General features: G+C 42.1%; 2 protein-coding genes across 8 annotated transcripts in view; one reads left to right on the plus strand and one right to left on the minus strand.

Moving 5' to 3' along the window:
- Positions 1-104: 104 nt before the first annotated feature.
- stk24b (serine/threonine kinase 24b (STE20 homolog, yeast)) lies at positions 105-10,447 on the minus strand. The gene is made up of 11 exons (XM_034864498.1): positions 9,565-10,447; positions 7,462-7,692; positions 6,987-7,043; positions 5,843-5,951; positions 5,370-5,527; positions 4,201-4,386; positions 3,945-4,093; positions 3,526-3,649; positions 3,146-3,214; positions 2,764-2,900; positions 105-2,158 (listed from the first exon to the last, which is right to left on the minus strand). Exons 1-11 carry the CDS (start codon positions 9,604-9,606, stop codon positions 2,122-2,124), a joined length of 1,299 nt encoding a protein of 432 aa, XP_034720389.1. The 5' UTR covers positions 9,607-10,447; the 3' UTR covers positions 105-2,121.
- A 1,432-nt stretch (positions 10,448-11,879) lies between these two features.
- LOC117939244 (sodium-driven chloride bicarbonate exchanger-like) overlaps positions 11,880-25,392 on the plus strand; it is a 40,685-nt gene continuing 27,172 nt past the window's right edge. For 2 of the 7 annotated variants that reach the window (XM_034864407.1, XM_034864408.1), the window contains exons 1-2: positions 11,880-12,352; positions 13,921-13,950. In XM_034864407.1, coding sequence (XP_034720298.1) covers positions 12,305-12,352; positions 13,921-13,950 — 78 coding nt within the window. In that variant the 5' untranslated portion in view covers positions 11,880-12,304. Of the gene's footprint in view, positions 12,353-13,920; positions 13,951-15,639; positions 15,906-16,126; positions 16,613-25,392 lie in introns of those variants that run through there. The other 5 variants (XM_034864412.1, XM_034864413.1, XM_034864411.1 and 2 more) reach the window with 4 other exon arrangements.

Here is a 25,392-nt window from a genome sequence, read left to right on the forward strand (position 1 = left end):
AGTTTAGGACCTTGTGGAACAATTGCTTATTGCGTTCCCCACGTTCCACTGCATCAGCTCTACACACGTCCAAGTCCAGGAAATTAGACATGCATGACACAAAGTTCTCAGTTAGCATTAGATCTTTATTTCTCATGTCACTTTCAAAGCTTGCAAGGAGCTTACATTTAACTTGGGAATCCTCAAATGACACAAGCAAAGATTATATACAGTACTATAAACTGTCAGCTATGATAAAGGAGACCAAATGTACACATTTTGTTGTTATTTCCGTAGCATATGTTTTTTTTTAAGGTATATTTATTTTGCCGGAGGCAGGTGCCCATTTCCATAAAGCATTCCATATTTCCATACTTAACTCTTTGCAGTTATAAAAATATCAGATATTTCTTAATTTCTTTCAATCCCTGTGTTGACAAGTGCGTCTTGATGCAACTCCTCAACATTATTGCTGCATTAGCACAGTAGTAAAATGTGGAACTCTTAAGTAAACATATATAGGAAAACATGGCTATTAGCAACTTTTTTTCATTTTGTTTTTTTCTCCCTCTTTAAATACTCGACACACTTTCAAAGTGCAAAAAACTGATCTGAAACAAAAAGGTGCAAATCAAACTACAAACATCTGGTGAGAGCATAAAAAGGACATGGCACTTCTAGCACGGTGTGGAAGTGAGAACAGAAATGTCTGGAGTGAGGAAATAAAGATGGCGTTGATGTCTGCAGCTTGGCTGGTCCTGATCTACGCTGTAGTTGGGCCTTGAGCAATTGTCATAATGCGATGCCTATGATGGTCCTTGCTAGTTACTCCTCGCTTCCACTTCTTAAGTAATGCTAAGGATAAATTACAAGCCAAGGAAAAATAATACTTCACATGATATCAGCATATAACCACCTATAGTGTGTCCCCCTTGTAATTGTTCTCGGCTCCACTCAATACTGTTATTCTCATTTAAGAGCCACTGCCGACGCAGATCTCCCTCAATTCTTGTCCTAAACAATGAATTAAATTGTCTAAACATAAGTACAAGTTGGTTTTCCCCGACTACAGAAACAAAAGAAAAGCTTCTGCCTCTAAACAAAGTAAGCTTAGTATCATAGTTAGGTTGAGGATTCAGCAGGGGATTGAAATGAAAAGTCAGTCACTTAGAAAGAAAACGTTGATGAATACTGAACTGAAACCCATTCACCGACGAGTAAAATAAACTAAATCTGATGAAATGCCAGAACGTAGATGTGTGTATCTCAAAAAGGCAAGGCATTTTCTGTTCTGTTGGAGTAACTTGAAATCTTTAAGTATCTGCTTTTAAACATTATCTACAAAACGCGCATGACTATTTTGTACACAGTGATTCATTTCCCGCAATGACAACTTGTAATCATGTACAGCATGGCAACCCCCCCCCCCCCCCACCCCCCCGCCTCGGAGGACAAAATCCACTTAAAGCACTTTACCTGAGGTTTCATTAAGAATGCTGCAATTTGCCTTTAACAGGGAGTCTCACATACACAAAGCACACGTTTGCGCGCGCGCACACACGCACGCAGGCGCCCACACACATGTGCATTTAAGCACGCATACACGCTGCTTGCACACTAAGATAATATACCTGCAGGTTCATCAAGCATGCTTTCAGAGGTTCTGGGAATATGACGCCTGCATGAAGAGGGGGAATGAAGTCTTAGATTTGGGGGAGATTTTTCGGCTCCTTGGCGAGCAAATTCCACGTCGAGACTCCATGGTGTGAGGCTGGAGAAGTCGCGCATAAACAGAGCTCAGAGTCCAACTTGGGTGTTTCTCTGGTGGTTTAGCTCCAACTTTGAGTCTTGTCCAATAAGAGCCGATTCTACGGGTTCTGCCTCCCCCTGAACTTCTCTTCTCTTAGTGGCTAAAAGAAGCTCTGCAAGGTTTTTCTGTTATCCTCCGCTTTGGAGTTCAGTCACTTTTATTACAGGCTAGGTTAGCCCACCCCCCCACCACACAATCTCCACAGCGGGAGGTCAAACGTGGTCAGCTGGTACTGAATGGCTTGGCCACTGACTTTTAATCCTCTGACCTGGCTGTGGGGTTGGGGGGCGGAGGGGGACTGGGAGAGCAGGACCGGGGCAGACAGCCAATTACTAGTGGGAGGAGGAAGACGTCCTGCTTGTGGAGAAACTGCAGGAAAAAGAAAACAAATGTTAGATTATCATCATCATCTGCACGAATAAAAACATTTAGATTACATTGTGAGGATTCTACAGAAGCCCCGGGAAGCAAGGGTGAACTAAATAGCTCTGGTGATCATTTTCTAGGTCGGATCTAAATGTTTTCTCTCCTGTGTTTGAGTTAAAAGAAACAGTTGACCCCAAAAACTAACATCTTTTTCCTCTTAACTGTAAAAACTGATCATCCATCAGTCCATCAGTCTAGAGTACTTTGGATTGAAGATACCGGCGGTAGAGATATCGGCTTTCTCCTAAACATAATGGAACGAGATGAAACTCGGCATGTGGTACCTAAAGTGCCAAAAAAACTATGGTGGAACTATGTCCTTTCTACCGAACTACACCCACCGACCGTGTCACCGCACAGAAGGAAGTGTACTTGTAGACGAGAGTCTTCACCGATGAAAAAATGTGAAAAGAATGATCCTGGGAAACTCAGATAACAGATGTTAAAACCAGGTCAGAAAAGCCTATTAGAAAATAGATCACCACACGTTTTTTTTTTCTCTCTCACTGGCTTCTTAGGCTTCTGTAAGATTCTGAGTCAGGTGTTACCTCTGGAGCCTGTGGACCATGTGAGCCACCAGGGAATCAGAGATGCCAGGGTAGGCCTCCTCAGCCAGCAAGATGGCCTCCCTCAGCTCATCCAGGACCATGGGGTTCCCGTTCACCTGCTCCTGTCTCGTCTTAAGCTGGGAGAGAGGAGGAAGGCGAGGAAGCAGAAATTTGGTTAGATTGAGATGAGAGCCCCAATTCAATAAGACCAGGCACCCATCTGGGTATAATTCTAACTGAAAAAAAAAAAGGTTTGAAGTGAAAGCAAGGGTCTAGGCAACAACTCTGCATGCAACATTTCACTACATTTATCTTAGGCCTGTGTGAAGGAGACTAATTTGTGGTCAGCCAGTCTGTTGGTTATCCAGGCGGGGTTCCTTACCTCAGCTAATGCAGGAGAGATGACTGTGACCAGGCTCTGTGAATAAGGCCTCTTTGGAATGTCTTTTGTCTGTAGAGAGAGAGAGAGAGAGAGAGAGAGAGAGAGAGAGAGAGAGAGAGAGAGAGAGAGAGAGAGAGAGAGAGAGAGAGAGAGAGAGAGAGAGAGAGAGAGAGAGAGAGAGAGACATGAGAACGGGTGCAGTGGAAGCAAATTAAAATAGTGCAGCGTCACCTTAGGGGGAATCTTTTTGAAATCAGCACGCCGTGTTTCCCTAAATAACATCACACCATCTTACTGTGGGTTAGCTCTGCAATGTCGTTCTATCATAGTGGAACAAAGATAGTCTTGATTGTTTTTAAGCTCATGCACTCATGTCTCACCTGGTCTGTTGTCCCCGACTGTCCCTCTCCATTCTGCAGCTTCTTGGGGTCCTTCTCCCGGATGGTGAAGATCCAGTCATCACTGCCAAAGTTGTTCCCACCCGACGCCTGGCCATCCTGCTCTCTGATTGGACAGATATTAAAGAGGCTTTGAACATTATCAGGATGAGTGATGAAGTCATGCATGTAAAGTACTTAAAGCCCATCATAACAGACGTGGGAGGAGAGCAGCACAGAGGACGTCTCTCCCCTTCAGCGGGAGGTTTGTGTCAAATGGACTTTTATTTTTTTTTTCTCCAGGAGTAAAAGAGCTGCTAGCATAACAGCATGTAGTAGAGAAAAGGCACGAGTTAAAGACATAAATGACTGGTGTACCAGGAAAAACCAGCCATCTAAAGTGAGGACAGAATCAGACTTACGAGTCAGACTCGTCAGAACTGGACTCTGCGGTTCTAGACTGCTCTGCCTTCCACCTCTTGTACTTGTCCACCAGCTCAGTCAGGTAGGAGGTCTTTTTCGCGTGACGGACGATCAGCTTATGCTTCAACAGCTCTTTGGCAGTTGGCCTCTGTGGAGAGGACGGGATGAAAGTAAGATGAGCACATGATGCACTCAGGAGAAGCATCGTCTGTGCAGACAAAAAGCTAAATCTTTATAAATATAAACACTACTTACAAAACTGGGCTCCTTGTTCAGACAGGCCTCGATAAACTCTTTAAGCGGTTTGCTGTAGTTGCCCTCCAGCGTTGGCGGGTTGTTCTTTGGGATGAGGAATAAAACCTTCATGGGGTGAAGCTCAGAATGGGGCGGCTCGCCTTTCGCCAGCTCGATGGCTGTGATGCCCAGAGACCAGATATCCGCCTGGAGAGCACAGGGAGACGTGGTGAAAACATACAAGCCAACCAACAATCGGAGGGACAACATTTTTTCCCATTTTCTGGTCCGTGTCTGCTAGAGAGTGGGTGTGGCTTGAGCCTGATTGACAGGGTCAGACTGACAAGAGCACATATAAGTTGTTTGGTGTGACACACTGGAGGAGAGCACTGCTGAAGACTGGAGCGCAATCTCACATCACTCCTCTGTTGAAGCGGAAGTTTTTGTGGCCCTCCTTCGTAAAGGCCGTCTCAAAGCTCTTATTTTAGCTATGAGGAGAGAGAATCAAGCATCAAGGAGGGATCTCCGAGGAGCTATCAGCGAGAGCAGCCTTCCTGGAAGCCGTGCACCTCAAACCCATTGCTATCTGCAATTATACACTGACAAATTGATGTGGCGCTTCACAGGAAAAGATAAACATCTCATCCCTTTGAAACACATTTCCTTGATTCCTCTCTCCTCCCATGATTTCCTTGCGTCTCTCCCATGCTTCCTTGGTGGAACAGACTAAGACGCGAGGAAGGCAGGCAAATAGAGGAGCTGGGGATGCAATTTAAGGGCGTGAGAAGGACAGAAAGAAGACTGAAGCTGGCTTTTGTTTCCAACACACCATACAACTATTGGTAAATGTACCTTTTTAAAACTGAAGTACACACAGAGCGGGCTGGCGGACTAAGCTGAGAGACACTGGAGCGAGCAGGTTGTTTCGGAGCAAGGACGAGAATTATCTGGGTGACTCACAAACACTGCAAAGCCCCTCTCAGCTTAGGTCTGATTCTCAAGTTAAATGCAGCACGCGAGACAGTTGGCTGATATTATCTGCTAGGCTAGCGCTACCACGCTGACAGAGTTGGTGTTTTATTTATATATATATATATATATATATATATATATATATATATATATATATATTTTTTTTTTTAACAGGTCGGCGATGCTGTCTCCAGTGTAAGAGTCGTCTTTGACCTTACCTTTGAGTCATAAGCCGACTGTTTGATGACCTCAGGGGCCATCCAGAAGGGTGTGCCAACAAAGGTGTTGCGTTTAATCTGAGTGTCGGTGAGCTGTCCCGCCACGCCAAAATCTGCCAGCTTCACCTCTCCTTGCTCGGACAGCAGCACGTTGGCGGCTGTGGAGAGGAGGACACAGGGAAAGGTTGGCGCAATACACCTCCGAGAGAGTTGCCGCATCTTCAGACACTTCTGTCAATGCCATTTATCTGCATCGCCAATTTATTCAACAAAGAGGGAACAGTGAGAAGCCTTTTAGCAAAACCCGCTGCCGCGTTCAACTCCCCGATGAAAGTCTAACTATATAACACACAAAACCATAAGTGGATGTCAATACCATTAACGTGCCATGTGATATTTGTGTGTGTGCTCAATGATGCCATTTAGTCAGATGAAACCGGCGTCCTCTAATAGCAGCGCTCTCAGTCAGCTACCTTTGATATCCCTGTGGATCTTCTTCTCAGAGTGCAGATACTCCAGGCCCTTGAGGATCTCTCTTAGGATCGTGGCAATCTGGGTCTCATCCAGAGCTCCGGGCTCCATCTTTTAGCAGAGAAACAAACAAAAGTAATGAGCTGTGGGTGTCAGCTGAGCATTAGGGTGGATGATTAATAATTATACAGTGCTGACAGTAGAGCAAAAGCAATGACTAACGCCAAACACACACAACTTTGATTCAGATTTAAAGAAAGCAGTTTGCCTAAAATGACATTAAATATTCAATGGAAAGAGCCAAACCAACAATTATTTTATCTACTAACAAGGATTGTGTGTGTGTGTGTATCAAAGCCCAATATATCTTATTCATCTATAGCATATATTCTTTACTCTCTTACTTTATGTGCTAACTTCGCTCTTCTAGGGATGTTAACAATTAACAGTTTAACCGTTAGCGTGGTAAAAAAGTAGGCTATACAATTTTGTTTGACTATAGACTGTGAATACAAGTCATGGGGTCTTTTTTTTGAAGTAGCTTCTTGGAGAGCTTAAAACCCTGTTGGGTGGAAACTGTAAATAGCTTGCACTGTGAAACTGTTATAGATAGGCCTTGAACACCACAAACCAAATCCCACAGAACTTGGTCACATTGGAGTCTGCAGAAGCTGATACCCCCAAAACTAAAGAAATCGTACAATAATCCAGGAAGAGGAGAAGACATATTCAGCATTTTGCACAAAGTGTTATAGTGGAGGTGCCGCATTTTGTGCCTCACCACTAACGTCACAGGAAATTATTATTTTCATAGTATGTTAAGGAAATGGAATATAAGGCTTATCCCGCTTCAGGGAAAACAAGCAGATGTGCTACACAGCAAAGGCCAAGTATTTAATGAATGAGGAAATTATGCTAACCTAATCAAGAAATTAAATTGATAAAAAGGAAAAGATGAGATGCTTCAGGATGTCTGATTCAGCCCAGCAGGTGACTGGCTGAGCAATCCCACTGTTCACTTTGAGAGCAGCACTTCGTAATGTCAGGAAAAGAAGTGAGGCTGTCAGGAGTTTCCGATACATCAATGTGCATCTTTAGCAATCACACACCTCAGTGCAACAGAAACACAAAGCAGGAATCACTTACCAAATCTAATGCTGAGCCTCCACCTAAATACTCCATAATGATCCATAGCTTTGTGTCCTGAACAGTGGAGACAGAGAAAGAGAAGAGAGTGAGCTGCCAGTGATGAGCAAAAGGGGTCATTAAGCACAATAGGGCATTTGTGGAGACTTATTCCTAGCTCGTTTATGAAGGTGGTTACTGGCTTATTGCAAAGTGTCAAGAGCCAGGTGCATTCTGAAACAAGTCAGGATGACACATAAGGGCTTGGTGGGTGTCTGAAGTCGTCTGAGGCTAATCCCTTTTTAATTTAGGATTATTCAGGGGAAAAGTGGGTAGAGGAAGACAAATCCTTCTCAAATTCTCACTTGGAGGTTTGACTCGGAGGGGAAAACTGATGCAAAAACACTTCTACTACTAAGAAAGTCAACTTAAATTTAATGTATACAATCCAGACTGTAACTTTTTCCTGAGACAGCATTTATGTAAGAAGCATCACCTTCAGGTATGAGCCGTAGTACTTGGTGACAAAGGGGCTGTCGCACTGGCTCAGCACTGTGATCTCCTGCTGAATGTCTTCGATCTCGTCCTCCGCTTCCTCCAGGTCTATTGTCTTGATGGCCACTACTTTCTGGGTGCGATTGTCGATCCCTTTGAACACCTCGCCAAACGAACCCTTGCCAATGCGCTCCAGCTTGGTGAACAGCTCCTCCGGGTCAGCTTTGGTATTCTGGCAGTGATGGGAGGGAGAACAAAGAAGGGGAGGAAAGGGGAAGGAGGATTTAAAAAGAAAAAAAGGGAAAGAAAAAGGAATGTTTGAAAAGGAACTGAATGTTGGGGAATAAATAGGAAACACCAGCAGGGTGCCATTCTTACAGGATACATTAATTCACTCATTGCAGCCCCTGGTTTGTGTATACAGACACAGGAGAATGAAAGGGAAAGAGTGTAACAATTGGATAACAGGCAGGTTAAAAAGAATTGGAAATAAAACAAAATAAGCTCTTAAAATAACATGTTGGTCCTTTAAATACCCTACTGCATTTTTTGGTAGAGCAACTAGGGCTGGGTAATGTGAACAATTTCTATACAATATCAATACCCTTAACATGATACCGATACCAATAGAGTACATCCTTTGTAATAAGCCTTTTGAATTTCATGCATTTATTTTTATTAGATGCCACAGGTGTGTGGTTTAGCCATACTTTCAAATGTTGTAGTGGCTGAACTGCAAATCCATGAGATTCACCACACCAGGCTGTATGGGTTGTAGCTAATGGCGTAGTGGGCCAATCATATGTTGCATTAAATCGAACGATGCTTGTGGTGATTGGCTGTAGCAGTCTGTAGCATATGTATCTAACTGTTGGCTGAAAAAAACCTACTTGAACATTGCAGGAAGTAAACTAAAATGACTTAACTCTCCAGAGGCTGCTCTGTGGGAAACACAAGTGCAGGCGCTGACAAAAACAACTTCCTTTTATGATCTCTTTGGAGCAGAGAAAGGGTCAATATATGCGCGTATTTAAGATGAAACAGCTGCCTTACTAGAAGAATGTCACCAATGCAGACCCTTTTGGTGCCTGGAAAGATGTATTTAAGAAATTAAAACAGTGATTACGCTAATGGAAAGTGTGGTACAGAAACAAAGTGATAAGTCATATTTTAATGTGCTTTGTTTGGGACCAAGATTTTAAATAAAATAAGAGCTTTAAGTCAAATGCTGACTTTTTCTGCCAGATTTACAATTTACTCTTACAAAACTTAAATATTGACAGATAATTTGACTGACACTTAAATCATGTCCTGCAGTTTAATTTAGGAGCACCTGACTTGCAGCAAACACTTCTTCACAACTTAGCACCCGTTCTTATGTTGTCTTAATTGGCCTCTGATGCTTCCTTCCCCTAAATTCTGAGTCTACATGCTTCCAATGCAGAGAAATCTGCTAACACGCATGCACGGCACCATAATAATTTCCCCACTGGGGATCAACAAAACAGTATAAATCTGGTGCATGAGGCAGTTTAAATTAGTAACAGTTATCTCCTCTAGTTATCTACCCAACACAATTATCCCCTATAGGCAAAGTCCTAAAGATAGCAGCAGAGGAAAGAACAAGGCTCATGTGCATAATAGTTTCCTTGTAGAGGGGAGCAAAGGATATCCACGCTTTCAAGTCCTGGTTGAAATATCGGAATTTTGCGTTTAATGCGTATCCTTTTGTTGCAGTTCAGTTTACATGACAATAACTATGACGACATAGCAAAAATGTAAATTTCTCCTAAGTAAGTGGGCTAAACTATGTTTAAGTTGTTTTATATGTTATGTCTTTTAATTCATTTTGTCATCAATTACACGCCTGACATTAATTTCCTTAATTAATGTTGCCAATTACGCATTAAAAATGTTTCCAACCTCGAGTGTGAGATTTTACGAGGTGTACCTGAGATAACCAAAGTCACAGAGCTGGATAGGTGTGCAGTGCACCGTGCACAAACCCACAGCATGGAGTCAGTCAAACAGTGTACATTTTGTTCTGGTAGTGACCTCAACTAGCTACTTATTACGGAGCAAATTCAAAAGACATGTGGCTTACCTGCATCCCCGGCAGGTTACCCTGAACAGGAGAATGGGCCATGGTGATGCTGACTGGATTTGCGCCTCCTACAACGCAGTGTTGAGCTCTCCTCGGCTTGACTTATCTTTACTGTCCTGGCTGTGGTAACGTTATCGTTAGCAATCCTCCAAGACACCTAGTTACACAGGCCTACTGAGAACCGTCACAGGAACTTTTATGTAGAGAGAAAAATGTCCCTCCGCACAGGTTGGTAGACCTTTCCGGTGTCCCAACCCCAAGTCATCCAAAAACAGCTGAGCAAGCTAACAGACGTTTGCAAATGCTAACTCTGAAGCTGCAAGCAAGAAATCCGCAATGTTACTTTGCTAACCGGCTGGCTAAGCGTTAACTAGTGCGTTGAATCAGATTCCCCACTCAGGGAAGTTAACGTTATGTCGCTGCAAAAAAATGTAATTCTCAAAAACGAAGAAGTAGCAACAACTATTTATTTCCAAATTACCCAACTGTCACTTTCTGAAAACGTTTTCTCTCGCTAACGGTGTTGTCAGCTAGCTAACATGGTTAGCTCGCTAGCTAGCTAGCTAGCCAACGCACACAACCGGACAAACGTTCTGTCAGCGAGCTGGCTTGGTGCACGCTTGTCTGCATACCGCAGATGTCACCCACAGAACTTAGTCTTGAATAAACCGACAACCCAGCTTTTATCTTTGCACTAACTTGTCCGCAGCAGCTCTACAGGTCTGGCATCTGCGGCAAGGATAGCTCGCCAGTGTTTTTGTTTCCACCCTCACTTTCGTCCCGTACTCTCGGCCATCTTGTCGGTGCTGTGACGCCCGGCTGGGCGGATCCGGAGAAGTCAGCAACAACAACAGCTGACTTGTCTCTCACCGGTGTTGATGGCAACTGGATGGACCGAGGTCCCCCATAACTTTTTGAGTCAGTAATACCTAAATCGATTAAACCGTTTTTGTATGGTTGTGTGCCACAGAATTGCATCTGAAAAAACTCCAGTTCTGTGATCTGGTGATTTGATCCAAATAGCCTGAGATAGTGCTATTAAGATAATTGATAAAACACATTTACGCAGAGGCTTAATAAAATGAGAGCTAGGCTACTGATTAAATCACTTTTCAGTTTTTTTTTATAGGACCCCGTGGAAGCCTTTCAGGGACATGTGCCCCATTTTTGTAATATTCCCATAATGTTAGGTCATTTGACCACCTGAGGAGTAGGAAGTTAAAATCAGCGCTCCTTCGTGGGAAGCGCCCTTGAGGTGCAATCAATCCCCTAGATTAGAGGCTAAACGCCCTTTGTTCACCTTAACGTAATGTGTGTATTTGTCCCCTAAGTTGATTTGCTTTTATATGGTTTTTGATTGTCACCAATGCCCACGATTTATGTTTGATTTATTGTTAATGAGTTTTGTTATTCAGTTTTAATTCGTTGCAGAGTTACATACACAGACAGAAACGGTCATCAAAGAAACTGAATTGAATCTGCCTTCTGCCAAAATCTCTCTGTTTAAACAACCCACTTCAGTGCTTACCGCTTCTTCTTCTTCTTCTACCATGAGGACACCAATTGAGGCTAGCTATGTGTTTCCCTTCAAGTAACGTTAATCATACTAAAATCCACCTTTTATTATTATTCAAGGCTACATTAATCAAGTTCATTGCGATTACACACACATATCGCAGTCTTATGACGATATACTAATGTGATTGTATAAAACCCTGTACAACTGAATCAAAATAACACAATTGCATTGTGAATAGACTACTAAATCAAATTCGAATGATTTTCCAACCGATGCTATTTTGCAGTGCATTAGTGCTAATTGAACTAGTCTGATTGATGGTTGTTATGTTTCACCACTGGGGGGCGCCAGTGTATAAACTTCACTTCAGCAGCATCTTTGTGTAGCCTACTTTAGATGCTGATGCACCATCACGGGCTGCAGCTATATACATTACGACGGGATGGCCAGTGCATTACTGCTGCTGGTGTTTTTGTTGTCACCAGGACCACTTGATGCATAGGCTATCTGTAGCTGTGGGCCCATTCGGTTCACAGTGATGTCTGCGGCAGTTTTCAACCAGTTCTAACAAAGGGCCTGTATGTCGCTGGCCATAGGCTGCACATGTCTCCGTCAAACAAGGCACACTGCCTGCATTAAGGCATTGCAACATGATTGGTATTGCTGCTGCCTTAAAACTGGATTTCAGGATACAAAGATATCCTACAGAACTATTATTTAAATTGTAGGCTACCTAGGAGAGATTACAATTAAGAGAGGCTACCGTACGGATGAAACGCCAACTCGTTTAAAATTCACAATTGAGTAATACGCATGGCCACTGAAATATCCTGTTACAAGAGGGCCTACACTCATTTCGAATAAAACATTCCCGTATGTCTGTTTGTGTGGCTATAAATCAACGTTCATGGAGGAATAGCCCTCACAAATGCATTTCTATATAAAAGTATGCGCACGGCGGCTCCGCGTGTCACTTGTGCGCCTCATCATCGCCGCGTCCAGGGTTGAACGTGTGTAATAGGAAGCACTGCCTCCCTCCTTCATGCGTAAATTATGTAGGGCAGGACGGGAACGCTGTGCTACCTCCATTTGAGAAAACCCGGCCGGTGAATGTGAGAGGAAAAAAAGGGGAAAACTCAAAAAGCCGTCTTCAACCACCGTTTGACAGAAGCGGAGCAGCGCATCACGACTTGACTACAGTGAAGCCAAGTAGAAGAAAAGATGGACATCACGGATCAAGGAGCTCAGATGGAGCCGCTCTTACCAACGGTAAATATAAACGCTATTGTGTTTATTTTCATTTTTTCATAAACTGTAGCTTTGAATATTACAAAGCTGTAGCCTATGGACTATTGATCACCCGCTTATGTAATTTATCTTTAGAATAAAGCAGACACAGTCGGGATGAAACGTTACATCAATGTATGATTCATATGTCATTTCAAAATGACCTATATTTTGACTGGTTTACTGGTGTCGCCTGGAAATCGTGACAAACATGGATAGCAAAATATATATTTTCGCCTTGACCACAATTTATATTTAGGCAAACAATTATATGGATCACTGCAAACGTCTGCCTTCACAAAAACGGCATTTATGATGCACTGTACAGGTTGGCACAGTGTAACACTGGCGCATTAGTCATTAGGACCTTACATGGAAAGGCTCCTTTTAATATGTGGCCTTTCAACCAAATCGTGTCCAGCCAGTTTGTAGAATCTATAAAACCTTTCAATCTGTTGCTTTATGTACAGCACTCCGGATCCAAGATGTTGCACTGAGATGAGAGCATGAAGTGTGTACAGTGAACAGTGAGGAGCAAGGGGGGGGGGTTCAGTACATAGCTCATCAGTTGGATGTAATGAGCTTGCTGTCTTTCAATGAAAAGCTTTACTGGAATATTACTTACTCCTAACCCATTTGGCCGTTTGTACGGAATTTGTGACCAGAACAGAAATTCATGAAGTAAAAGGGTAATCCAATTCCTTCAGGTGTCGTCCAACCCTCCGTATGTAAGTTGAGTACAGCAGGGATCAACGGGGTCGAATCTGTGTCTGCCCAGGTCAGAGGTCCGTGAGCCCACTGGCAGAACATCAAACATGCCTCACACATTAAATATCGAGCAGAGCCTGCGTCTGCGGTCCGCCTCTCCTCATTAGCATTCAGGTGAGACTGCGCTGAGAAGGAAACACAAATCCACGGCCTTTGATGCACTGTCAAAGCCAGAGAGAAATGAAATACATTGCTTCGTGTTCACCATGTTTAAAAGCAGTGATTGCTTTGGATGCAGTGCTAGACGTGTTACACGAGGACTTAGTTTTCCAGAGCTCACAGCGTACAGTGATTCCTGAGGGGGCTGATGTGGTGTGTGTGTGTGTGTGCGAGCGTTTGTGTGGGAAGGCTGTTCTGTTTCCCCTGCAGTCTCGGCGCAGTGTGGTTGCTTCCCTGTTATAACTCATTGCTGCTTCTCCTGTCCCTCCGCCTACGCAGCAAGCCAATGCGTTGTCATGGTTTCAGCAGGATGTGTATGGGTATGTGAGGTGCTATCTTCAGGTACTCCTCGTTACAAAACATGGCCATAACTATATTCCAATATTACAACCTATCCTATTGTACTCCATTCAACCAGGTTTACAGGTTCCCAAGGTCAAAACACTGTTCGATTTATGGCAGGAAGCACTGTATCTGAATGCCTCATTGCTAGGCCCACATCTTTCACTTCTTTTGAGTTTGGGACACTGAAGTTTACTTCAGGAGAATCTGGCATGACAATTAAGTATCTGCATGCTTTCCTATTTGTCCTGATTACTTATTTCTTGTTCTTTGACTTGCAGGAACCAAGTTCCCAAGAAAATAAAGATGTGGTGAGTACATCTCATTCTCTTCATCTGGCTGATGCTGGCAATCCATGTTTCGTTTCTAATGTCTGTAATCTACAGTAATATTGCACATATGCATTTAGTTTATATCTTTCATTAGCCAGCTTGTTTGGCAAATGTTGTGTTTTTTTAGATCACAATTGTCACTGCATCTGGCAGCCGAGCAAGGCTGAGAACACACTGGTTAACCAAATAATAGAAATTGGAATTAAGTCAAATTGCTTTAAATAGCTCAAATAACATTGGTGTAAGCAGACAACTGAGCCAGTTACGGAGAAGAGTTGTGATGCATGCATCTGTCAATTGCTCTGAAAAAATATTGCTTATGCAACTGTGGGCTGTGAGCCAGACTGAGGACAAGACTGAGCACAACGTGTCTGCCAGTGGCTAAACTGTGAATCCTCCTCTTTCCAGAACTGAATTTATACCCCATATCATTTTTTCTTAACTAAATATTGTGAGGATGCATTGCTATTTGGCACCTTAGTTGTTTGGTCACTGCAGTGTTGATCCTTGTATTCGTTTGGAGCCCAGGTTACTTGTAAGGTTATTGGAATTTTATGATCATGAATAGATTATCACAAATCGTAGCGTTTTGAATGAATTAAAACACAAACTCAGTACAAATACTGATCAAACATCAGTTCTGACAGTTTCATTGCTACTGCATTACATTGATCTAATTCAGCATGTTGGGAAATATGCTAATTTACTTTCCTGCGGAGATGAGAAGAATGATACCACTCTTTGACAACAGAGATGTATCAATCATATCAATTACCTCTCACTGGCTTCCCTAAAGTGTCAAACTATTTCTTTAATCTTGAATCCAAACTTGATAACTCTGTCTTGGCCTTGTTGCCTATCAGTTTGGACTCTCTTGTGACTTGCCTCTTGTACCTGGTTTGACTTAGACTTGTTTGAGTCTGCACCACTTTTGGATTTGTCAAAATATTTCTGGCACTTTAATACAAAATGTTTTTTTTTAATTTGTGATTTTATAGATATTTGGTTTAATTTTGCACCGGTATGAAAAGGGAACTAACCTGTATGAACTTGTGGAATACTGTAGTAAGTTGTTAAGCTGGTAAACAGGAACTATATACTAACTATTGACTGTTGCCTTGTTTGATATCTTCCTGTACATGATTATAATAATCACCTGACTGTGTTTTCTGTGGCTAGAGTATAATGTGTTGTACATTTAGAGATAGAGCTCTTTGCTTGTCTCAGACTCCTATCAACCACTTCTCGACTTGAACTGGAGTAGTCCTGGTCCTAGATTTGACTCGGATATGAGTGGTGTGTTCCTAATTACAACCCTGACATAACAGCAGGCTCTCTGCCAGAATTTCCGGTTAGTGGCTGGTAGATTTTTTGGTTGGAGAAGATCAGTGAGAACAGACGGAGGAAGTCTCCTGTAGTTGTGTGAAGCTTGTTCTTTTGAGTGTGGTGTTCTTGGATCAGTGTGAAATCTCAGTTTGACTTGGTGATCCAACTGTGTATAACTGGCTGGCGGGCAGGCAGGAGGCCTCCCTACTGCAGCTAGGAGCCTAGACCGGCTGTGCTACTTTCCATAGTTAGTCATAGCAGTACCAGTGGGGAGGAGGGTGAAGAGGGTATGGATGTAGGTAGAGGCACAGGGTACAAAGCTGGATAGAGAACGTGAGAGACGGGTGGTAAAAGAGAAGAGCGAGATATAGAAAATTTGATTGTGTATTGTAGTTTTTCTGCCTAATACAAAATCATCTTTGCTATTATAAGCCTTAAGAAATATCAGATGACATAAACCACAAAGACAGCATTATTGTAATTTGACGTCTCAGGCAGTGCAGCAAAAACAGTTTCTTGTTTCTCCGGATTGGTTTCTGGGACACCATGCCTCGATCACTGTTTCGCTGACAATGCACAACAGCCAGAGAGCAGCTTCTTTGACTCAGGTAGGTTATGCAGACACACGCACTCAGACACATACGCTTAGAGATGCATGCAATGTATCCGGTAAGAATGCACAGCCAATCCTGCTTACTGCTTCTTCTATTGGAGGTGTGTAGTGACATGTAGCTGTCAGGTGTACTGGGGCTTTGTGAAGCCCCTTTTACAGGATGGTGTTTGACTCCCTGAGACCTAAGGATTCTCTTAGGTAACAGAGCTACAGGGCTTGGAGGCTCAGCGGAGCAGAACTGTGCACGGCACAGCATCGTGATGTCAGAGCACTAATCTCTCAGGGGGATTGGCGGATGGACGCTTGTCAGAAACATTTGATGCTACCCTGGATGAAAGCAGTTTGAGGCAGAGTTGGCGCTGAGCTCCCTGCTTTTGTTTTCCTGTTGTGTTTGTGGGTCCTTTTGGAGTGAGATTGCAGCCATATATTCCAGCATGGGAAGAGTGGCTGAGGACTCTGGCTAAGGAGAGGGTTCAACTAATATCCCACCAGAGAAGCTGATTCTATCTTTGGCTGCTATTCTCTCTGACTTTCATACAATCACAAACGCACACTCTGAGTCCAGGTTGGGGCTCATGCCCTAAGACTTCGCTTCTCATCTTACCATTGCTGCAAGCACAAGGGGAGTTAGCGGGCATCCTGCCCCAACCTTAAAAGAGGCACACCATGCTGTCAGTTGACCACAAAGGATTTATTTATCAGGTAGGTTACTCTGATCATGCATTCCAATGATTCAAGCTGTAAGAGGGTAAGCATTTAATTGATTTTGCTGCAGTTAGTTATTTAGTTTTTTTGGGGAATATGCAGAAATGTACATTTATTAAAAAGTACAAGACTGATTTGAATGCACCATTGTTGTGACACTGCGATCAAACAGTAGATACAGTAGATGACAAAATTTAGTTGGAAAAAAAAGCTTGCATGTAATCACACTGGTTTTCCTAACTGCACGATTTTAATGCATGTATAGTCAGTAGGCTGCGGTTGGCTTGCCTCTTTTGCTGCCAAGAGGGCTAGTTGTCCTGATATGCGTGCGAAAAGTCCGGAGGTTGGCTGACAGATGGGACTGTCATTCTGGGGCGAGAGAGGAGCTTATACCCGCTGCACTGACCCTTGTGATCTCTGAGGGAGAAACAGGCAAAAAAAGCCAGGAACATTGGATTTGTTTGAGCGTGTTGTCACGTACGTCGATTTGTTCTCGTCTTTTTGTGCTTTTAGGATATGCAGAAAGTTTTCCTACCTGCTAGTTCAAATCCAAAAAGCTATCAAAAATCTCAAACCCCCTTGCTGTTTCTGGAGGGCAGTGTTATCACTTCTCCGACAAGGTTAGAAAGAAGTGATGATGAAGAGATATTCCCAGTGTACTTAGCATATTGTTCCCTGCGATGCAGCCTATGCTGATCCTGCTGCCATTGCCACGGTAACCAAGGCCATCTGTAGAGAAGAAAACCATGACAACAAAAGCTGTCAGCCAATCACAGGGCTTGTACAGCTGCTGATAATCCATCTGCCTTCTTTGCTAGCTATAAGCTCTAGATTCACTCTGGCTCTTAGCGCATGCAGAAAGTCCACTAAAGCAGATTGAAAGTAAATAGACAGATTTACATTAAGTCTTATGGATTTTGCATGAAAAACCTTACTTTGCACAGCGGCTGGATTCTTAATTTCACGCGAGAATCATTGGATAACATATCCATCTTGTCAGGCTTCAAGTAATGCATTTGCGTCTGAACTCCACCTTACTGAATCAATAAGAATGAGAAGCTACGGGCGTGGTTTAGGTGATAGATGTAGGCTTCTTCCAATCATTTGCCAGGTATCTTTTGAAAATGCCTGCTCTTTTCCAAACAATTTGATGCGAATGGTGCTGAGACGCCACCTGCTTTTTGTGACTTTTCTGGCCTTACTGTGGAGAATTTATGCAACTTACTACTTCTGATATTATTTTTAGAGTATGCCTTCTGGCCTAAATCTCAAGGTATGGAAACTTTCATCATTCCTGCTGTTGTGAAAGCCTCAGGAGAGATCCCTATAGAACATAGAAATCAGGTCACACATCTGCTTCCCTGTGCACGATGTGATTATGCACATAGATTCTTGGAAAGGAGCTTGTGAGAATCAATAGGTCTCTGATTTTAACTGGCCAAGATAATGGAATATAATCTCTCAGATAAATCTGGTGTTGACACTTAAAGAAAATTTATTTATAGAGCACATTTAAAATCAACCTTGGCTGAACAAAGTGCTGTGCAAAGTTGTGTTTTAAAAACAAAGGAAGACAAATATAGATGCAATGAACATCATACAAACAACCCATTTCCATGCAAATGTCCCCAAACTAAATTATACGCCAAAGGATAAAAATGTGTTTTAAGACAAGACTTAAAGATCTCTGCAGTAAAGGAGGACCCTAACCTTTATGGGAAGTTTGTTTCAGAGTCTCAGAGTCACAACTGAGAAGAACAGATCACCCTTGGTTTTATCCAGGACTTAGTAAGAGCTAAAAGGAACTGATTAGACTCCTGGAGTCTTAGATTCCTGGAGGAGCGATAGGGTAAGGAGATCATCAATATATAAAGGGGCCATTCCATGTAATGCATTAAAAACATTACCTTAAAATTGATTCTATATTTGACCGGTAACCAGTGAAGAGAAGCCAATATCGGGGAGATATGATCCCACCTTGTAACACCAGTCAACAGTCTAGCAGCCGCATTCTGGACAAGCTGCAGGCGTGATAAAGTTGATTGGCAAATCACAGAATATCGTATTTCTAAGATTATATAATAATACAAGAAATTGCAGTAGTCAATCTGGGACAAAATAAGAGCATGTATAACTGTCTCCAAGTCCTTACGACAGAGGAAGGATTTTATTTTAGCAATAGTCCTGAGATCAAAAAAGCTACATTTGACAACAGAACTAATTTGTACATATCAATATGTAAAAACCTAATGTTTATTTGTGGGACCACACATATATAACTAGTTACATATGAAAGATAACATCACTGGATAGTTAATATGCCCAGCGAGTGTTGCGTTTACTGATATTATATTTTTCTGTTATGTCTTACAGTCTAACTGTAGTGTTGAGTGCACGCTCATGAGCATGACGTGCACTGACAATTGGAGGGGCTTTTTCTTTACTTTAGAAAAAGTAATGTCTAATATGTTATTTAAACACTTGGTCTTGTATTGGGAGGGGACCCCCTTTAACTGCCAATTGGCATGCACGTAGCTGGCAACAGCTTGCGCTCTGCTTTGTTCGTACTGATGCCACAGGAAAATGTATTCGCTAAAAAGGTAATAATGTAATTTAGTATTGCTGTTGAAAAGAGACTGACGATAGGTTAAAAAAAGAGTGGTCAAAATTGAAGCAGCAGAGGCCGATGTATCCTCACTATTAGTCTGTGTAATGTGTCAAACACTGGATTGCTGGTTAGTGTAACAAAGCTTAAGCACTGGTAGCAAAGATGGGAAGTGAAAGAAGAGGGAATGGAATTGGGTGGTATGGAGGATGTAAATTTGCCCCAGACACTTCTACTACTGTATTTGTTTTCTATTGCTACAAGCACACGCTCATTCTTTCATACTTTATACTGTCCATACTGCTGACAGTTGATTGCTGGGTGGGATGTTGCTTGAAATTTGGGAACTAAGGTGTTAGGGTACAGGAGAAAGATTTTTGCCATGTTTCTTTGGGGGATGTAAGGGACATATCCAAATATCCTCTGGAAAGAGGAATATAACTTATGTTGTAATAAACATTGTAAAATGGACCAGGATCACTTAAAGTGACTGTCAATGTAAACTACTAAATTCAGTTTTCCCGCAAAAGATCTTTAACTTTAGCTTCTGCTCACCATTAGCAGCGCACATGACATCATCAAGACATAAAGGTCTTTGTGGGCGGCCTCTAGCTCACCCAGAGCGTTTGCTCCATGTTGGCTGAGTCCTGCAGCGGCCCCTATATCCGACCTGTGGCTCTTTGCTGCGTGTAATCCCTCATCACTCCGCTTTCCTGTCTATCCATTATCACTATCTCCATCCATCCATCTTCGACCGCTTATCCGGTATCGGGTCGCGGGGACAGCAGCTCCAGCAGGGGACCCCAAACTTCCCTTTCCCGAGCCACATCACTATCTAATAAAGAAAAATGAAATCTTTAAAAAAAGAACTAGGTCTTTTCTAACACAGTTTTCAACCAGAAGACTTTCAAGTGGATCCAAGATTAAGAAGTTCTTGTAACATTATCTATGAACTCTGTTAGACTATCACTGCCTCCAGTTTGTAATACAGGCTTTCTGTTAAAAATTCTAAGCAACAGAAACCAGATGACATTGTAAGGGTTGTGTTATCATTGGGGAAGTGTCCCTTAACATGAAAATGCCGTTAATGGTAATTTAAAAGTACCCTCCAGCAATTCCTGCATTCATGCAAATATCAATCAACAAAGTCAGTCTCCTATTGATTGTCACTATAGTAACTCCAGGCTGTATACTGCCATGACGAGCTGAATTACACTCGCTCACTGGTTTTCAGCTGTGGTAGGGTGGTCTACAGTACATGTGAACAAATGCTGACTGTGTCCCCCCTCCTGTGCTGTTAAGAGGTCAGAGTCAGGAGGAAACTGGAGCACATTTTAGAGGAGATTTAGAGATGTGAATGTAAGATGAGTCTTCTTAGAGTGGTGTTTTTTGAACAGCAGGTTCAGCATCCTTTAAGTTTAAGCACACATTTCAGGTGATTTTCACTGCTGGCTGGATTTATTTTTGGACTGTATTGGTTGAAAATACACCATAGGATGTTGTGTATTGGATATGGGAGTTTTATGTTTTGTCATCATTTGTTCCATGTCCGGTTAGTGACAATCCAAACCAGTTTGGATTATCATTCAGTTGGGGTATGTGTGTGTGTGTGTGTGTGTGTGTGTGTGTGTGTGTGTGTGTAGAGAAAGATAGTTCTGTTTACATTGTTTACAGTTCCTGCTTTCCTACAATAGTTGGCTCTTTTTCCGCACACCAGTGGTCACCAGATGTGTTCACAAAAAGCCAGGGCGGTGGCTGTCTAGTGATCCAGAGAACACAATGGCTTTTTTGGCCCTTTCAGGTCAATCACTCGATCCTCCACAGGCATTTTTTAACAATGTCGGGCATGAAACTCATTAGGGAGAGTGGTTGGGACACAGACCTCACGTTTAGCAGCCAAAGGAGTGAAATCAGGTGTTGAGAGGTTTGCTTTTCTTGAATAGAATTTAACTGGAGGACCTTTCTTGTTCTGGAGTACCAGGAGTATTCCCAGTTAGATTCAGAATCTCTTTTACAAACCAAACCTCTGTCTGTAAATGCGCTCTAAAGTGCAGATTGATTAAATTGTGTACGTTAAGTGCAATTAGTAGTTAGTGTGTGAAATTAAATCAGTGCTTTTTGCAGTTCCCCACATACATCCGGCTTGTTTAAGACAATGACAAATAATACATCATCCTGTGGGAAACTTGTGAGTGGCCCCACCTGCTTGGAAACGTAAAACTCTACATCCAGTGCCTCCAGAGATACCTGTTCTTCAGAGGGGAGCACTGGTGGTAACCGTGTGAGGGATATTGCTATTGTATTTTTTTTAAATAAATCCTTTAATTTAAGATGCTAGTTTCAGGTTTTGATGTGCACACAGCAATAGAACATAGAGGTTGATTAGCTTGTTTTTAATTTAAAGTCAATTGAGTAAGTTTAAATGCACCCAAAACGGGCACCCAGATAGCTCACTTGGTAGAGTGGGTGCCCATGTATAGAGGTTTACTCCTCGACCCTGCGGCCCTTTGCTGCATGTCACTCCCCCTCTCTCTCCCCTTTCATGTCTTCAACTGTCCTGTCAATTAAAGGCCTAAAATGCACCCAAAATTTACATTCTTAATGAGCTTCTTACTATGGGGTCTTACACGATTTTCTGCCAAACTCTGTCATTTCACATGAGATTTCTGTATTTTGTTTCTTGTTCCTTACATACCATCAAGATGCGTTTTCAACTCAGACATTGTTTTAATTCACCTACCCTGTCTTTATCTTGCTGGTGGGTAGCTTGCTTGCCTGGTTTTAACACTTGGTATAACAGGAGCAAGAGCAATATATTCATAACATTTGGTCAGTAATGTAAGTTGTGTATAATATAACTTCTATCTAAAGTTTGCTCACATTAGCTAACATTAGTCAGACTATAGCAGCAAAACCTGAGCTTGTTCGTTATTGTTTATTAATCTAACTAAAGAGTATGTTCTTCCTTGTTTCAAAAGTACCAAGTATTGCTTTAATACATGCATTAATAATAGAAAATGACTAAGGAATTTCATAAAATAAACTGTAAGAATATCTGTTAGTGCAGGATATTGACTTTGAAGCTATACTGCATACATTGACAGAATCAAATTCTAGTGAAATCCAATGTCAAGTCTTTCAAGGTCATGATGCTCCACTCCCCATCACTGCACAATTGCATGCACTGTGCACACATACAGGACATGAACACACACATGCACTCTTAACACAGTGGGACATCAGAACATCCTCTGGTCCAGTCCTGAAGCCTTTTGCTCCTCTTCCCCTGTGTGTAGCTTAATCATCCACACTGCTCCGCCCTATCACACCACTGCCTGCAGTGGGACTATAAGCATTAGCAGGCCTAAGCGTGATGTGTGTATAGTACAATTGCAGCCTGTATTGTGCATGCTGCTGATATAATTACTGTGTGTAGGAATATGTACACAGAAAAAAATTGATAATGAGTGAAGAAAAGAGGCTTATGAGGCTTCATGGTGAGCAAATGGCAACATAGCAAATTAGCCGGGTATATTATGTCTACATTTGTTTATTCATCATGCCAGTCACATCTCTACCCCTCCTCCACCTCTCTCTCATCCAGACTCCCCCGTAGTCTTGGTCACGTGCTCTCCGCTCCCGTTCTCCCTGAAGCATACAGCGTGGCAACCAAGAAACGGATGATTTATTTCTCTCCACCGCGCAGGGCCGTCTATCACTGATCCCGTAAAGGCTGGCAGATTAATCTCAACCTAGATTGGTGAGAAGGGATGCTGCTATCTGGGCTGGTCTGGGCTCTGCATCATGAGGTAGAGAAACCAGTGTCTATAAATAGTAACAGACAGTTTTGGACAGAACAGAATAATGACCGATATATCTAAACGTGATATCATGCCCCTTATCACGCTTAGATATATCGGTCATTATTTCAAATAAACAGGAAATGGATCTGTATTTTCTTTCAAAAAACACTATTTTGACCTTTTTGGTTTTAGGAATATGACCAAGATTGTAAATCATACAGATCCAGTGAAAGTTGCAATTGTGCACAGGAAAAATGCTCCATAGGTGCTCTTTCAGCAAATAGCATAATACAAAAGATGTTATGTATGTAACATGCATATTAATACCCTGGTTATGAGACAAAATGATTTGAGTTATTTATGACAATGTGTTACCAAAGTCAACCATTTCATTTATTTTAGCATGTTGATCATCAGATCAACTACTACTAAACTTGAATCTATGATGCACCTGCAGGCATGGCATAGAGTGATCTGAAACCTAGATATGCGGTTTACTTGCTACAGTATCTTGGTCTTTTTACTGTAGGAGTACCGGAGCTAGCATTACAAGGTTTCTCAGATGTTTAATCATTGCATTGCACTGCATTACTTAACCACAAGCTTGACATCTTAAGTGTCTAACTATTTACAGTGAAATGCAGCTGCACTTTCTCTTTTCCGGAGTGGGAAAAAATCAGTTGGATATGTTACTCTGCCTGTCAAATACTGTGCAATGACGTGTAGGGGAGAAGCAGGAACAATATAGTGGATATGGGAGATGCTATACTTGTTAGACATGTATTAGATAGACAGCAGATAACACCCATTCAATTCAACCCTGTCTCTTAAAAAGGACTTACATATACAACTAAACTGCAATCTAAATTATGTTTTGAAGAAAATGCATTTTCTCCCAGTTATGGTTCTCAGGTTAACATGTAGTGAACGTTGTGAATTAAAACAAAACTACTTGGTTACATTTAGGAAAAGATCACGATTTGGCTTAAAACAAGTAAGTTTAAGTAACTTTAGTTACGCACGTAAATTAAGTACAATAAGCACGCCAAGTCATGTATGTACTGTAAATGACAAAACTTGAGTAGGTTAGGCAAGTTAACTTGAGTACATAAGTTAAAATAATTTAACGTTAACTTTACATCAAATATGAACAGCATTCTCTTCGGTGTGCTTGTTTGTTTGATCCATCAATCCACCGTGACATCCTTCCTCCGCCTTTCATTAGAAACTTATTCAAGATACTTAAAATACAAACTAATCCGGAAGAGGTTCTAAATAAATTGAAGTTGTATGGGAACAACAGGGCTATTCAATATAATGCAGTATGCAGTATAAACAGTGGGTTTAAAATCCTCATCCTCTTGCCATCTGGTGATACTCATGCTGGGGCTTTGAATTGCATACAAGCTGTGTTTAGTCCTTATGGGACGGAGACAGGGAGACAGTATGTAATGGAGACTGACGGAGTTTTCCTAGGGACCTGCAGGGCAAACCCCTGCTCCTCTCCCAGGCCAGTAACAAAGACTCACTTCTTTGCTGCACCATGAGGGCAATAAAGACAAAATGTATTAGTTAATAGGCAAGTTTGCCAGGTTTTTATTTGGTCATTTTGGCCACCCTGGCATTGGGATTTTTCCTCTCTGTCTTGAGTGCTGATTATGTCTGCGATTCATCTTGCAGTAGGCAGGTGGATTGGATAAGAGTGAATTGGAATTCGTAGGCATGGATAATGACAAAATTAACACTTCAAGATGTCACAGTATTTCAGTTTGCCCTTAACCATCTGTCAGGGGAAATCTAGTGAAGTCTGTCTACAGGGATTCTCATCTAGGCCTGTGTCCTTGCAAATTTGGGAGTTCTATACAGTAAGCCCATCATGTCAGCTCTCGGCTTCTGTCCACACACTCATTTGATGCATTTGCTTGTTTGTCACATGGTTACCCATGTGTGTGGGCGTGTGTGCTTCTGGGTGTGAAAGTGTTATACAGCCAGTAATCTCCCAGGATCAGAGATTGATGGTCAGCATTAGCTACAGTACCTTAAGCCTGTCACAATACATTATACCATATGCCTCTGTGTTGGTTAGTAATTGCTGTAGTTACTCACAGTATAGTGTAGCCCTCAGTTTTTAAAAAGCAGGACATTCACATTTCTGTTCATTACATTCTTTAGATGTATTTGTTGTAGCAAAAAGGTTACAGATCCAGAGTTGTGACTAAAAAATGCTGATGGTTTTATCTGATCACGTCTAAAGACAAGTTTACCGCAAGGGCCAGATACAGCCTTAAATATACTAACACCACCCAGTGACATCCTCAACAAGTCAAGGGCACAGCTGAGTTAATTTTAAACAATTTAACATAAAAAAG

This window comes from Etheostoma cragini, chromosome 24 (genome assembly GCF_013103735.1).
Source record: "Etheostoma cragini isolate CJK2018 chromosome 24, CSU_Ecrag_1.0, whole genome shotgun sequence".
NCBI classification, from domain to species: Eukaryota; Metazoa; Chordata; class Actinopteri; order Perciformes; family Percidae; genus Etheostoma; species Etheostoma cragini.

Coding starts and splice junctions, on each gene's coding strand:
- stk24b (XM_034864498.1), bottom strand. CDS start 9,606: ATGGCCCATTCTCCTGTTCAGGGTAACCTGCCGGGGATGCAG. Junction 4,387..5,369: donor AGTCGGCTTATGACTCAAAG/GTAAGGTCAAAG, acceptor TGTGCTCTCCAG/GCGGATATCTGGTCTCTGGG. Junction 3,215..3,525: donor AGTCGGGGACAACAGACCAG/GTGAGACATGAG, acceptor CTCTCTCTACAG/ACAAAAGACATTCCAAAGAG.